General features: G+C 45.5%; 1 protein-coding gene across 3 annotated transcripts in view; it reads right to left on the bottom strand.

The window, feature by feature from the left end:
- Positions 1-1,165: 1,165 nt before the first annotated feature.
- Positions 1,166-16,119, bottom strand: part of ralgps2 (Ral GEF with PH domain and SH3 binding motif 2) — a 74,208-nt gene continuing 59,254 nt past the window's right edge. For 2 of the 3 annotated variants that reach the window (XM_060067178.1, XM_060067177.1), the window contains exons 10-21: positions 15,167-15,304; positions 14,726-14,816; positions 12,843-12,910; positions 12,571-12,709; positions 11,561-11,712; positions 11,092-11,146; positions 10,122-10,199; positions 9,012-9,117; positions 8,282-8,374; positions 7,488-7,593; positions 3,718-3,809; positions 1,166-3,631 (exon numbers count right to left, since the gene is read on the bottom strand). In XM_060067178.1, coding sequence (XP_059923161.1) covers positions 3,602-3,631; positions 3,718-3,809; positions 7,488-7,593; positions 8,282-8,374; positions 9,012-9,117; positions 10,122-10,199; positions 11,092-11,146; positions 11,561-11,712; positions 12,571-12,709; positions 12,843-12,910; positions 14,726-14,816; positions 15,167-15,304 — 1,148 coding nt within the window. In that variant the 3' untranslated portion in view covers positions 1,166-3,601. The remainder of the gene's footprint in view (positions 3,632-3,717; positions 3,810-7,487; positions 7,594-8,281; positions 8,375-9,011; positions 9,118-10,121; positions 10,200-11,091; positions 11,147-11,560; positions 11,713-12,570; positions 12,710-12,842; positions 12,911-14,725; positions 14,817-15,166; positions 15,305-16,119) is intronic. The other variant, XM_060067179.1, reaches the window with a different exon arrangement.

Raw genomic sequence — 16,119 nt, 5'->3', positions numbered from 1 at the left:
TGAACAACGATCCGTTGCATAAGAACCTTACGGGAGGGTAATGGTTGTTCAAGGAATTAGTCAAACCATCAGGCGTTACAAGGGAAACAAAGTTATGGCTTGTGAAAAACTTTATATTTGGATTGTAAAACGCATGAAAATATAAATTAATGGTCTTAATTTATTTTCTTTGGCAAGTGACCGTGGTATAAGCGGGATAATGCCCTTCGAGGTGTCCATTATCAGGAATGAATGGACTTCACAAGGTGTCCATTATCAGGAATTAATGGACGTCCATTAATTCCTGATAATGGACTCCTCGTCGGGCCTTATCCCTTACTCAATACACCTACAGTCCAACCTTCATATTAGTAACCTCCAGCTCATGATTTTAACTGAGTCTGAAGTAGGTCGCCCATTTCCGCCCGTCCTCCATCACAATTTCAACACATCTTGCCAACAACCGGCCTTGGCAGACGGGAAGCAGGGACAGCGGCTCTAAAATAACAACCCCCCCTCTCGACATGTTGACCGTAATCCCTCTTACATGGTAAACACAGTACCTTCCAATTGTACCCTCTGCTAAATTCCATCAATCATTTGAACCAATCAGGTTCATGGGGTTTTGGCAATTAAAAAAGGTGTGCCTCTGCTCCTTTTTATTTTGTTCCCCTCACTCCAATATGCAGTACAAAAAAGGTTGACTTAAAGCCACCAATGGCGAGGGTAGAGTCACCCCTATGACCAACTGCAACGATAGGGAGAACGCAAAACTGGCTTAAATATCTTCTAAAAACCGAGACCACGTCTGCAAATACTGAACGCACACACATGCTGCACAATTCTCCTCCCTCTTCTTTGGATGGCCAACTCATTCATCCCCAGGTTAACCCCCTCGCCTTACATTCTCTCCAATAGGAACACCCCCAATACATAGTAACACTGAGCTCTGCATTGAAAACCACGCTACTCTCCTCCCCAAAGTCCCTGTAATAAGACAGGGTTGTGCTGGTCCCGCCACACCCCCACATACCCTGTCAAGGAGTGGTTACTTAAACACATCAGATAAGAAGAAAACTCTTTCTTTGGCCAGTGCAGATCAGTCCTATTTGGCTTGGCCAGAGGTCATGTGATCATTTCAACTGCTTCTAGAGTCAGTGGGGAGTTCCACAAACATGACTCAACCAAAAGGGGGGCTCTCATTTAATACTAATTATACAGTGAACAACAGCAATAACTTAACTTCTTCAGCGACTGGGGGTACAATGACAAAGAGAGCTCTATATGAACAGGAGTCTGTGTAAGTGGGCAGATACCCAATTTGTTGAGAGAGAAAGAAAAGATTGGGACTTTGGGCCAACAACTGTGTAAACATACAATGTAACAGCTGATTGAAACAAACGGCGGAGTGGCGCTCAACCATTGTCCTGTAGAACACTAATTTACAGTTCTTTAAAATAGATTTGTTCCTTTTGTTCATATTTTACGATTAGGTCACATCTAGCTTTCCTCTATGAATGGGGTTACTGGATATGTTGCACGCCGTCACTCATCCCGTGTTTTCCTCGCTCCTGGCCCTTCAAGGACCCTCCATCATACTGAACCCTGTGATGCGCAAAGCGGTATTGCTTGGCACTTGCAAGAACCAAGCAGCTCATGCTCGTCCAGGGCCAAACACAGAGATAGGAGGCTTTCAGATCAGTACCGAGGAAGGGCTCAAGCATTCTAGAAATATAATATAGCAAGTAAAATAAAATGAAAAAGGTACAAAACTGAACAAAACAAAAACGACATTTGACCAAATAATATAGACGATAAAAATGTAACAGACAAAACTACCGTGGCGGGTGCAAGCCGTCTACGTCGTAATACTGCGAAACGTTCCCACCCGCCTTCAAAAAAAACAAACCAAACAAGCAATAAACACCAAAAACAAGCCTCCCAAATAAATGTAACGCTACAACACATTCACAACAACGAGCAGGGTTGAAATGGATGGTCCGTGGCTCCAGAAGACGGCTTTGACCGTGTGCTCCAGCCCGTGGGCTGGCGCTGTGCTCAAAGCGGCCCAACGAAGAGATCAGAGGCTCTGTCATGCAGACTCACTGGTCGCTCACTTTGTCTCTTTCACAGCTTTAAAGTCATTAGTGTTTACAACGCGCGAGTGCGTGTGTGTGTTGAATGAAGCGATTTGATAAGAAGAAAACAGACTGAAATGGAAATGCAAGTCTATCACAACAATGGAAAAGCTTAGCCCAGTTCCCGGGGTTATGCTACTAATATAAAACCAACTAATACGTAACCAAAGCAACCATTGCCCCTGCTAAACTCTGCACGAGTACCTGACATGGGAACTCTGTAATAAAATATAGATGACACGTCAGAGAGGCTGTTTCTGCTGGAATTCTTTGAGAATCAGAGCCCTTTTGTGTATGATACAGCCATGAAATAGGCTTGTGTGTGTGTGAGCACAGAAAGTTGGCAAATTAAATCTGTGAGCAATGGTCACCAAGAATGTGAAAAGTGTACATTAAACAATGTCAAAATAAAGAAGAAAGCACATCTAACTCCAGTCCAACAGGTTGGTCCAGTGAGTGTGTATTTTTTTTCGTGTGAGTGTGTATTTTTTTCGTGTGAGTGTGTATTTTTTTCATGTGAGTGTGTATTTTTTTCGTGTGTGCGTGTGTGAGTGAGTGAGTGTGTATTTTTTTCGTGTGTGCGTGTGTGAGTGAGTGAGTGTGTATTTTTTTCGTGAGTGTGTATTTTTTTCGTGAGTGTGTGTGTGTGTGTGTGTGTGTGTGTGTGTGTGTGTGTGTGTGTGTGTGTGTGTGTGTGTGTGTGTGTGTGTGTGTGTGTGTGTGTGTGTGTGTGTGTGTGTGTGTGTGTGTGTGTGTGTGTGTGTGTGTGTGTGTGTGTGTGTGTGTGTGTAAAATGAGGCAAGGGTCCAGCTCCTCTATTTCTGTCGACACTCTTATTTCTTAGGAGCAAGGTATCAGTAAGATGAAACGAAAACAACACCAACAAAGAAAAGGTTCCCTCCCTCATTTCTGCCCATCACCCGGAGCGCGGCCGTGTGGGGGCGAGGAACAGGAATCCAAAACGCTTCCACTCCAAGTGCTCACAGGGGCTAGGAAGGAGGGGAGGGCAGAGAACAGAGAGCTGCTGGAGAGCCAGAGAGGGCAACAGAAGAAGTAGTGGTACAGGTCCTTGTTCAGTAGTTGAATACAGCCATGTCGGCCCCACTCGTCTCACAGACACGTGGCGTTGGGGAGGAGGGGGACAGGAAGGGACGGTCTCTGGTTAAGGCAGTGGTGGCGGGAGACGATTGCAGAGGCCGGCACAAGATTGGCAGGGAAAGGGGAGGGCGTTTTTGTTGGAGAGGGGCGGGGTGGGGGGGGGGGGGGGCGTGGACTGGACGCAGGGTTGCGGCGGTGGGGACTCATGGCAGTGAACTACTCCCACTACTGAGACAACAGTCCTCGTCCTCCCACTCCTCCGCTTGCTTTTTGTTCATCCTAGGGGGCTGTCTTCTCGTCCTGCACCTCCTGCTGCTGGCTTTTCATCACAGGGGGACTTAGTCCTCCTCCTCTTCCTGCTCCTCGACCACCATCATTTTTGTCGGTCACTCAAATGACATGAGATTGGCTGGCACCTGTGTTGGGCACGGAAGAGAGTATGGTTTGTTTCTCGATGTGTGTGCACGTGCGTGCGGGCGTGCTTGCGTGTCTTTACACCTACCTGCTGCCTGTTGCTCTGACAAGCCGTGCTCAGATATTTGAACCACATGAGGGCATTGGTTCGAGTTCCTGCCTGATACTTGTAGGTGTTACCTGGGCAAGGGAAAGGAAACTCAGTCAGAGGAAACCTCAATCTGTCACCCAAGGGAAGGTATATCACCACCATGACTCACTCAGAAATTATAATCCGGTTGAGCCTTGTGCACAACCAATACGTTTCACAGTGCAGAGGCAATGGCTGAGAAGAGCACTGAACAATGAAGAGCCGAGTACTGAAGAAGCAGTGATAGTTGGCACCCAGAGGCAGAGTGGCCGTCGGGACGATCGGGAGATTTCCCGGTCGGCCGGCCGGCCAGCACGGTCAGGTGGACCGGCCCGCAATTGTGTAGCGGCCTGCAAAGTCAGTTGGACCGGCCCACAGTTGTGAGAGGCCGCGAAGCGATTGCAAGCCAGCCCTGAGCATAATTTATTCCCTGTCAAGACGCCGTGAAAATCCCAGAAATAAACAATACATGTCTCGAGAACATCCAACCAATATTTATACCACTTGCTTACTCTCTATGTCTCATTCATGTTTTTTTTTTTTATATTATTTTTTTTTACTTCATTTAATTCTTCCATTATTCAGGCGTTACAGAACTTTCATAGCCATAAATAAATAATACGAACTACAGTTTACTTTAATTAGTTTGTTCTTGAATTGACGTAGAATGGAGCAAAGACTCCTGGGATTGGGAAATGCGTTTATCCAATAAACAGCTTGCAGGGCAAGTCCATTTCGGAAATGTAGGGGGATATATGAGCGGCCCCACGTCTAATGGCATGACCCTAAAGACACGTCAGACAGAGAAGGCGAGCAAGTTCGTGGTTGTAAGGAAGTGCGGCAATTCTCGGAGTGCCAATTCTCTTCCGCACAGAGCAGAACTGTGGCCTATTTTACACATTTTTATTTTCTTAATTATAATTATATCATTCTTTTTTACAGATTTTTTTTTTATCACTGAAAAAACAAACAAAAAAACCTGTTGTTGGCAGGGGGGGGGGGGGGGGGGGGAAGGGCCGGACCGGGGAGGATTCTCCCGGTGGCTATTAGTGTCCCACTCCGCCCCTGTTGGCACCCAATGAAGACGTTGTGCACCCATGTTGAAAAGAAACGTGTGTTTGTGTCCCTCCGTGTTTATGTGTGTGCGCCTCTGTGTGTGTGTGTACGTGTTAAAATGTGTGTGTGTACTAGGGCTGTCACTTTTTCCAAAAATGAAATTCGAACGAATTTCGAATGTCCATAATTAATTCGAATACATTCGAATACATTCGAGACCCCCCCCTCCCCCCCATAGAACACAACACGATTTATTGTGGAAATCACGTATACCTACTGAATTCATAACAGCACAGGATAAAAACACATCTTTGATAACACATTTGTAAACACAACAAGAGGAAGCTCCGACACACAAGTGCGGCTGTCTTTTACACATTAACAATAACTGCTCGGAGCGCGATATGCGGAGCGCATGTCGTCCATGGCACGCAGCGTCGCAGCCTATATAAACGAACAATCTGTGAAGCCGACCTCCAACACGGCATGCTGCTCGTTTTATTCCTTACGGAAAGAAAATTACAAGTAGTCTCGCAGCTCTCCGTTACCGTTGCAGCTGCTTCTGTCAGCCGTGCTGTATGTCCCCAAACAGGCTGCCCATCGCGCCCAGCGCAGCAGCGGACTTTTCTCCCTGTCGTGTGCGACGATCAGTGTCGGTCTCCGTTTCAGTGAGCTCGTGTGAGAGGCTTTCAGTCACGAGATGTTTCTGTGCAGGGGAAAGGTGGACTAACCGGGAGAAGCGGGGATCCAGGAGGGCCGCTTTATTGAGGAGAAGCCATTCGCCGCTCTCTTCTTTATAGCGCATTTTTACAGTTCGAATGGAGAATTACACTTCGAATTCGAATTTTTCACCCCACCTTCGAACGAATATTCGAACTTCGAATAAAAAGTGACAGCCCTAGTGTGTACCTCCATGTGTGTGTGCCTCCGTGTGTGTAAGTGCCTCCGCACGTGTGTGTGTGTGTGTGTGTGTGTGTGTGTGTGCCTCCGCACGCGCGTGTGTGCGTGCGTGCGTATACGTACATATATATATATATATATGTGTTTAGTATATGCTACACGTGAACCTTCTACGATGCCGCAATTTTATTGGTTCGCTATCTGGGGATGTTGGGCAATATCCCATGATTGAGATCTCAAACTCTGGAAATTGTGGCAAAATATCCTAAGTGTTTCAGAGGAAAAAATACAATAAATTCAACAAAAAAACATCCTTAGAAACATCCATAGAAAAATAAACAAAATAAGGTATTTTCTAGGTAAAATTAGCTTTTTATTTATAAAACAGTGACGTAATGGGGAATGTGCATGACGGTCGACTCGTCACGCTAGGGGGGTAATGATACATGTATTCGTATTGAACCGAATCGGTACGGACGTCACGGTTAAAACTATTTAAAAAGAGGTTAAAGGAAATGATTCTCACAGGGTACAATGATGAATCTGTTGGATTTTCATTGGGTGTTCATTTTGTATTGTTGTTTTTTATTATCTTTTGGGGAATTTGGGGAATTATAGTTTTGATACTAAAATATATCAATAGTGAGATGATATATATATTTTCATTAATGTTTTTTATTTATTTTGTTTATTTTTATTTTTTGAGAAATGTGTAAGGAATTATAGTTTGATATGAACTAGAGCTGTCAGTTAAACGCGTTATTAACGGCGTTAACGCAAACCAAATTTAACGGCGTTAAAAAAATTATCGCGCGATTAACGCAATTATTTTATAAAAAAAAATAATAATATTTTTTTTTTTGGCTCAAAACAAAGAAGCAGTAGCCTGACTGCTATGTTCAAATGACATTTGTTCAAAGCAGTCGTTTAATTGCACTATAGGCTATTTTTTTGTATCGTCCTGTTTTGATCAGTATATGCCAATGTTGTTATCAATAGAAAATCATTTGCACAAGGCAAGCCGATACACTTCACCATGTTGATAAGAGAATTAAAATGAGAAGAATTATGGGACAAAAAAATCAAGGGATATTTAGCATAGAAAAATAATTTGCGATTAATCGCGATTAATCGTGAGTTAACTATGACATTAATGCGATTAATCACGATTAAATATTTTAATCGCTTGACAGCTCTAATATGAACATATCATACATTTTATTTTTAGAAAATTTGATATTTGGATACGCTAAAAAAATAATATATATATCTAGTTAAATAGATATTAATAATAATAAATGAAAATGTTATCAATAATATTGTTGACCTTTGTTGATCATTGTTCAATGTGCGCATTCTTCTCCTTGGATTTATTAGCAGACTACACTGTGTCGGGCTGCACAAACCCCCCTAACATAAGGATACTGTCAGTGGTGGAAACGCGAGCCGTAGCTGAGCCGAGCCGAATCGCACCTTCACTACTCCACCAAGCCGCACCGAACTGACCCGCACCCTCCGGTGGAAATGCGCCAAAATTCTGTGTACTTTCATAAATAAGACATGCTGCATTTTCAGTTTTATAACTGATTGTCTTATTTTGTTTACAAGTTACGGATGTAGTCTGGAGATGATGTGGTGTACTTATTGTTTACTGTTTACATCTTAGATTACACAGTTCAGGCTGTTGCAGCTAGCTCAGGGGAGCTAGCTGCAACTGCTTACCTTCGGTGAATGTTTGTTTGCTTGTTTGTGTGCTTGTGTATGTGCCCTACCGTTCTCCGAGTCCGTCAGGAGGAAGATGTCGGGGTGCTCTGGGTCGTCTGTCATCATGGCCATCAGACCAACCACACACACGGTTTTACTAGACGTCGACTTGAACTGCAGCGGGACGAGAGAATGGAAGGGAACACACTCAGTTAATTTCCCGGCTCTCTGCTTTGCCTTGCATCTGCGTACAAGCCGTTCATAGCCATTCATAGGGTATGGCAGACAAGCGCAGGAAGGCCAGACTGGCGTTTCCTTTGTTTTCAGGCTTAGACAGAGCGAAGCGCGAAGGAACTTGCGGATGCCACAAGGTTCTCATTAGCCCGTGAGTGACACACAGGACTGCAATGATGTCATGGGTTCCATTATTCAATGAATGCTACTATCCGTCTATCCCCTGCTGGGCCTATACCCCCCTTTCCCGGTCCACAATCCCCCTACTTAACTCCACCTAGCCCTCCACTTATTTATATCCATTTAGGTCCTGCACCCTCTCCCTCCATAAGCTTCTGGGTCAATTGAGGACACACACACACACACACACACACACACACACACACACACACACACACACACACACACACACACACACACACACACACACACACACACACACACACACACACACACACACACACACACACGCGCAAATGTAGAACTAGAACCAAGTCAAAGTCTAAAGTGCATTTGCGTGGGTTTCTGCTGGGAGTCGTGGGTGTAGTGATGATGTGGGGTTGGACTTGGATCAGCAACAAAGGCATTGTCCTGCACACGGGTGTGAGTGACAGCGTGTGCTACTCACGTGCTTCCTCTCAGTGGCCTTGAGGGATTTGGCAGGGTAGAAGTAGAGCTGTGCGCCGCAGAGAGCCACCCAGTACTTTGTCCAAGAGGCAACCTGCAGTGATAGGGGGGAGGAGGGGGGGGGGGTTAGAGAGAGCTGGATGACACAAGAGGCCTCAGGTAGAACTTACATTGTAGTCAATGGTGGGATCCAAATATGCAAATGGTAATCAACGCTAAGCCTCTGCGGACTCCGTGGCATGCACACAAGCCGCTCTCCTAGTCCAACGCCGGTGGAAAGCAGTTTGTTATATCTTGAAACCCTCAACTAAACGACAAAGAGACAGAAATACATTACCAAGGCCCTGAGAGGAAATGACAAAGAGCAAAAAGAAACCACATGTTTGGTGGTGAGGGGAAGAAATTAAATGATTCCTGGCTCCTTTGGACACATGATTAGAGAATGAAGGGTAACAGCCTGGGTTTGATTTAAAGTTTGTCATCGATAGCATTTTAATAAATATGTTGGCATGAATTTTTGACACTGGCTGCATCTTTACTTCACTCTGTTTGAAGGCCTGGTACTAGAGCAGGTGTGCAGTCGTGTGTGTGCAGTCGTGTGTGTGTGTGTGTGTGTGCAGTCGTGTGTGTGCAGTCGTGTGTGTGCAGTCGTGTGTGTGTGTGTGTGTGTGTGTGTGTGTGTGTGTGTGTGTGTGTGTGTGTGTGTGTGTGTGTGTGTGTGTGTGTCTCACCGTGGGTTTCTTGCCTTCCTTGAGGACTGTCTTGCGTCTCAAGACCCCCTGGACCGTCGCTGCTCCTGGATACAAGTGGACAGCCAGCTCCTCAGACTCTGCAGAGCTGCAGCAAGGGAAAAACAGAGTCATGTTGTAACTCACAAGCATGTAACCACAGATCTCCTTGGTTACCCTTTTACGCACACAGGAAAATATAACATAACAGTGTCGTCCGGACGCAATCTGCAGAGCCCCTCTCGCCAATAACAGAGAACCTTGATTTGACTCCTGCTCTATAAAGTTCAGATGTGACCAAATATTATTTTAAAGCGATTTAGAGTTTTCTGTGGGCTTGGTGCTCACGAGAAGCGCAGTGGCGTTCAGATTGGGTCCATCTGGGGGAACTGAGAGAAGGAATTCCCGTGCTTAAAACACCACATAATGAAGCCCAGTGGGGGGGGGGGGGGAGAAAGAAAGAAAGAAAGAAAGAAAGAAAGAAAGAAAGAAAGAAAGAAAGAAAGAAAGAAAGTAAGAAAGAGCGAGAGAGAGAGAGAGAGAATAACCATCATGGTCGCCTTAATACGGAACATCCATGGGAACTGGCTGGCTCGCCTCGGACCTCAGACTCTTCTTGAGCCCAGGCCATGAGATGAGGAAGAGGAGGGTGATGCTATGCTCCGTTTCCAAGAACGCGTGAGGCCGGCTAGGCCGACGATGGATCTCACTATTTTTATTTCAAATATTTTGGAACCCCTCACAAAAAAGAATGCGAGTTTGTGTGTCTGTGTGTGCGTGTGCGTGTAAGAGAGCTGGCACATGCATGCACATGTCTCTCGAGGAAGAGGCGAGCCCAGGGAGAGATTGATGGTTAGCAGAGCAAGAGCACTAAGAGACTATGATCCTCAGCCACCTGTAATGACCCAATACTTTCCAATCACACACACACACACACACACACACACACACACACACACACACACACACACACACACACACACACACACACACACACACACACACACACACACACACACACACACACACACACACACAGTCAGCAGGGGGGCTCCAGGGCAGGGATAGAGGCCGAGAGAGGGTTTTAGTTGGTACTGGTCGGGTTGGCTATACCTGCTGGCCCTGAGGACGCCTCTGTAGGAGATGCGGGCCACGCGGGTCACTGGGCCCAGAGAGTGATAGAAGCGAGTCCTGTTCAGAATGGGATAGGGGGAGGGAGGGGGGCACGGTACACTGATAAGTGTGAGGATCTTTGGTGTGGGCTCAGCCATACCTTTTCTTGGCCAAGATGATGTTAAGGCTGGATGGAGTGACAGGGTTTTGTGTGCTTGCGTGTTGTAAGAGGGGTTTCTAATGGAAGAGACCCTTTCCGCAGACGCTGCGCCATCATTGGACAAAACCCTGTCATTGGCTCATTGCGCTAATTAGGAGTCTGCTACTTATATGGAGCAGGGCACGCGGAGTAAACTAATGCTATAGTTTAGTCGACGAACCGTGCTACATACAAAAGGGCAAACCCATACTTTTGTTATGAGGGGGATCAGCGTTTGTCCTACGATGACGCCTCTGTAAAAACCGTCCATAAGAAAAAAATAAACAAAATTAATAAAATGTTGGGGGAGGGGGGAGTGGGTGTTTTTGGGGAGGAGGGCTAGGATGGTTTTCAGGCTGGGTGGGTTCCGGGCATGGGACTATGTATCAGAAGCGGTGGGGCTTAGCGGGGCCCATGGACACAGTGGGACTAAGGGCTGGGGGACGTCAGCGCTCGGATCACACAGTGTGGCGTCTTCCTGCCTCAGGCGAGCGGACAGCGTGGAGTGTGACGGCGGGACAGCCCACATGGCAAGAGCCAATGACGGCGTAGCTTAGGGAGCGTGCCTTTGTTCACTCATGCTAGCACTAGGATGACGCCAGGGATTCACAAAGCATTTCAGTCACAACAGGGATAGCGGTTGCTCTATTAACACGCATCTTTGAAGATATTTATATGGTCGTCGTTAAGATTAGCTTCAGTTAGCTTTGGCTGATGTTAATGTTTTAATAAATAGCTTCAACTTGTGGGGATCTGTCTGGAAGGTCTTACCTCTCAAAAGCCGGCCACGACATCTCCTCACTGAGCTCGGAGCCTTCACTGCTTCCTAAAAACAGGAAAATTATATGAAAGGCGATGTGAGGGAGTAACATTTTCTCCTGCACTAATCAGGGTCTGCCTTCTCGAAGTTTGCCGCCTGTACAACTAATCAGACCGTACCATCTGGTTGATGAGAAGAGAAGGGAAAATGGGATTCTTTTTGACCATTGTATTTCTGTATTTTGGTCCGACCACGACAAAATGGAGAATGGTCTTACAGAATAGATCTGTGGGGATAACAGTGTGAAGGGTCTTACAATATAGATATGTAATAGTAATGGTCATGCATTGTTGGATCTGTGGTAGTAATGGCCTTACAGTGCACATCTGTGGTGGTAATAGTCTTGCTGTAGATCTGTGGTGGTTATGGGCTGACTGTGTAGTTCTGTGGTGGTGGGGGTGCTGGGTGTAGCAGTCTTACCCAGGGAGATGCCGCTGGACAGGGTGGAGCTCTCCGCCTGACCTCGGGTTGGGGTGTGGCTCTCCATAACACTGTCGTCCAAGAGGTGGCGGGAGCCCGCGTTGGGGAAGGTGGCGCTCTTGAACTCCACCGTGTTCATCTTGTGGATGAAGCTGTCCGGACAGGGGGAGACATGGTGAGTCCTGGGGTTCTGCAGTGCAGATGTACGCATTTCCCTCCGTGGGAGCATGAGGTCATGTTCACACCAGAGATTTGGGATGGTTTAATGGACTTTGTTTCACATGTGGTCATTTGTCTTATATGATCGTAAATATAGTAATGGATGCCATTTCCTCAGTTACTTAAATAATTCCCCAGTTTCGAGAGAAAAGTGGTAAAGACCTATGTCTTTGCCATTCTCCTCGAACCCCATGAACGTTGCACTCTTTTCGTGACATCAGACTACCTTTTCCAACTTTTTTGGACTTCGCTGTCCGCGAGAAAGTTTGGCTTTTCGGACACTTATTGTATAATGCCACGGTGAGTGTGGATTGTGACGCTCTGTCTGAGCAGAGATTTATTTAATGTCTGTGTCTGAGCGAGGATTAGGCTTCCCGGACAACTATAGCATAACGCTACGGTGTGTGGAAGGATTTCATACACAACATTGCTTATTATAACGCTCATAACTGTAACAGAATGACGGTACTAAAAAAGTATCATAAAGTTGCCGTAGGTTGTAACCATGGGGATAACAAAACCCCCTCTTTCCTAAAACACTCATTTTAGTAAATCACAGTGTTAGAATTCCACCTAGAATTCTTTGCGATTAACAGACTATTGATTCGTTTAATGTACTGTGGTGCCTGCTGTATATAAAAAACTGTATTTATAAAACAATTGCTGAGCTGCGACAGTGTATCATTTAATAAAAAATAAACAGATTTCAGTCCAGCAAATTGTGCAGCCATAGTAAGGCCTGATCCTCCAACGGCCGGTGGTCCCTGGAGGTGACCGGGACGTGTACTGACTTGTAGCCCAGGCTGTGGCTCTTCCTGTGGCTGTAGGGCAGCAGGTTGCGGGGCGAGGGGGGTGTGGCCGAGACCTTGGCGCCCTCGGGGGCTATTGTTCCCTTGCGGCCACAGAGAGGCGAGGCGGACACCTCCTGACCTGGTGTGGAGGAAACAAAGGGAACAAACACCTTGTGAGTTCACCTTCAGTGGCTCATTTTGCCTCAATCGTCCACAGATCCTCCATAGGAAGAAATACAACAACGTACGCTCATTTCAAATCTGTGTCTTACCAACAAGGTCCTCTTTGGAGATGTGAGCGCGTGGTGTGGTGGTGGCTGGCTCGATCTTCAGGGACAGCCTGCAGACAGGAGATAACCTTGGGTCAGCTAGTTAAGGTTTATAGCCAGTGCTTGAATCCTCTTTGTTGAACATGGGGACCCTGGGACATCGCTTAATGCATCCCAAAACACAGGCTCTTAAGTAAACTCTCTGCCAATTAGTGTGGATAATGAATCTCTTTTTCTCTTTCTAAACAAAACTTTTTATAACTTCAAATTTAAAACCCTATGAAAGCGTGTTTCAAGGCGACACCCCGAGGATTCTGCACGACTAGTGTTGCTCGATGGAAAAATCCAATTATGGACTTAGGTGACGTCTGCATTGAACACGTGAGGCCGTACCGGTTTTCTGTACAGTGTGCCTAGCAGGAAATCTGCCTCATAGATTATTGCAGTCAGGGCGTGTGAAAAGGTAGCCCCTCCTTTTCACGTACACAGGACACTACCCGCAAACCGTAACTGATCAACACGCACACACGCATCTGTTAATGTTGAGTATGATGCACGGTGCCGGCGTCTCGTCATGAGACATAGCGATCACAAACGACAAAACCCTTAAGTTACTTGCATGTAAACATCCTCGCAATCGGTCAGTTACCAGCCGATATGCTCCATAACTCATTCTCTGCCGTTAACCCATACATTTTGCATGACACAAACAGACACTGACAGCCACACCCACTTCCTGGGTCCCCAAACATTTTGAATCCCGGGCAACACAAGCACCTGGAAATGCAACACTTCATTGCCTGATTGGGATGCAGGAAAATGACTGTTCGTAAGGGGGAGGGGGGCGTTATTTGCACTATGTTTAATTATTACAGTAATTTGCATTTTGCCACAATGAAGTTCATAATCAAAATTTGAACTGTTAAAGGTTGGGTATGGAATTCTCTTTTTTGGCCATTTTTGCAAAATTACTTGAAATCCTTATCATAACCCACTTACAGCCACTGAGTTAGAAGTACTGATATGAAAATTAAACAAGTCAATCATCTATGGAACGGGCAGGGCTCGAAAAACTCCAGCCAATGATTTCCAGAACCACCGAGTGGCATTGGAAAGTAAGTATGCAAAACGGTCGTACTGCAGTCCCCCTCCCCCCACGCGTGACCCCTTCGTGCACGTACTCAAAGCTCGTGACCCAGAGCAAGCTTCTGTTTGTTGTTATCCTGCGGTAGCTACTGGAGCTAGCTAACTAGCTAATGGCTCGCTCTCGTGCATCTGTGTTCGCGCTCGTGCATGATTACGCGTCCATGTACTTGGAATGGGTGGAGTCAGAGTCAGCGTTGAAGGAGAGGGGGTAGGACCATTTGAGTTGTGTGTTTTCAAAATCTGATGGCGTTTCGCAAATCCCATACCCAACCTTTAAGATGTGTAATGAAGTGTGTGGTTGAATATGATTTCATTATTAAATATAAATGTATTATGGTACTTGGGTCTGTGAACCCCTAAGTACCATAATACATTGGTATCTACCAATTTAGTTAATTGGTTGGCTTTATTTAAGCCCGGTATTTTCCGCTTTCGAGGAGGGTTGGTGGAGGCAGAGTGAGACGGCTTGCTGTGAGGCTGGTACATGTTCTGGAATTCTCATGTTATTAGAACTTGGCTAGTGAGCAACCCTCTGGTTGATTTTTGGTTTTGTTTATGAAAGTATTTTGTTTGGCTTTTGCCATTTCACTTTTTCAAGCACTGTAAATAAATCTGTTTTTCCACCTAACCTATACTGCTGGCTGAAATCTTGTGGCCTACTCAAGGACTTCATTGCGTCCTAACTGCTACATCCCGCAGTGGAAGTGAGTCGGGAGGCTCTTTTTCACAGTGCGTCTTACTTGTAGTTGTCATCTTCCACAAACTTCTGCAGCTCCTCGATATATCTGACCGAGTTGAGATACTTCTGGACGTGAGGCAACACTGGTATGTCTGGGGATAGAGGGCAAGGAGCAGCAGAAGCTAGTGTTACTCAATGCAATGTAGTCTGTAGGCTAAATACCTCAGTGCAAAGTACCGGATTCAGTAGGTTTTCAATCCAAACCGAGTAACTGTATAACTTCATATGCCAAGCCATCTGTGATGTGCATATTTGAATATTTTCATAAGGTAACCGTAAAACCATTAGAACAGGACAATTTTATAACCAGAGAGCTTGAATCAGCTTGCACTTCATTAAGGAAAGACTGTTACCGTTTTTATGAGTGTGTTTTTATGTGCTTGTGTTTTTACACGCGTGTGTGTAAAAACAGGTGTATACATTTGCGCGTATCAAAGCTCACCGCAGATGCAGGATCTCTGCAGATCTGATATGATCCTAAGGATATTGTTCATCAGGTTGGACCTCTGTTCGTTCTCCAGGATACTGCCGGTGGAGGGGTAGGCGGAGTCAATGTAGGTCAGGTCAGACAGGTACATGCCTAGAACAAATAGGAAGAACAGAGGGAACCTTAAGGAAAGTGTTACCCATACAGTAATGGAGCGTAGAAGTAGGTGGACAGTGCTAGCAACAATTCATGAATTCACTCATCATCTCAAGTATGATCACGCCACTTAACTCTGGACCCCTTCAAGACCACTGGATTCAGATATATTTGCATAAAAGGACTTTAGTCAATGCAGATGCTGTGCTGTTCTCGGTCTTTAACTTTAACTCTTTTAGGATTGATGAGTATTTGATCGTGAGAAAACATTGTTTTACCGCGAGTAAGAATAAATGCGGGCGCGTGTGTGTATGTGTAAAATAATTAATAAATGCGGGCGCGCGTGTGTGCATCCATCTGTTTAAACACACGCCAACTAAACACGTAACGCATAATACAGTCCATGGCAATGTATATTAACGGGGGGACACATTCATATTAGGAACTCAAGTCGATAACGATAATGCATACTAGTTAGAAACGATGTTTGTTAATGTATTGCCTATATCATTCAATAGAACCACAGTTACCGCACATCATATGTGTGTTTTCTTTGCCGAAATTTATTTGAGGTCTCAGTATTTCTGAAGTTGTGGCAGAAAATGCTATTCCATGTTTGAATCAGGCCATATTATTTGGCCATAAACTGAGCCATTTGAAGTTTGAAATTCATGTGACATGCATCTGTCTCATCGGAGACTGCAAACGCGCTGTCAAAATATCAACTTTTAGATCAAAGATTAAAATGCGCTCATGGCTCTTAAAGGGGATGGGAGACGGCACTCTCATTGGTTTATTGCACGTTACCCCCA

The sequence above is a fragment of the Gadus macrocephalus genome, chromosome 12 (genome assembly GCF_031168955.1).
Source record: "Gadus macrocephalus chromosome 12, ASM3116895v1".
Lineage (NCBI taxonomy): Eukaryota > Metazoa > Chordata > Actinopteri > Gadiformes > Gadidae > Gadus > Gadus macrocephalus.
This window is presented reverse-complemented; position numbering and strand designations above follow the sequence as displayed.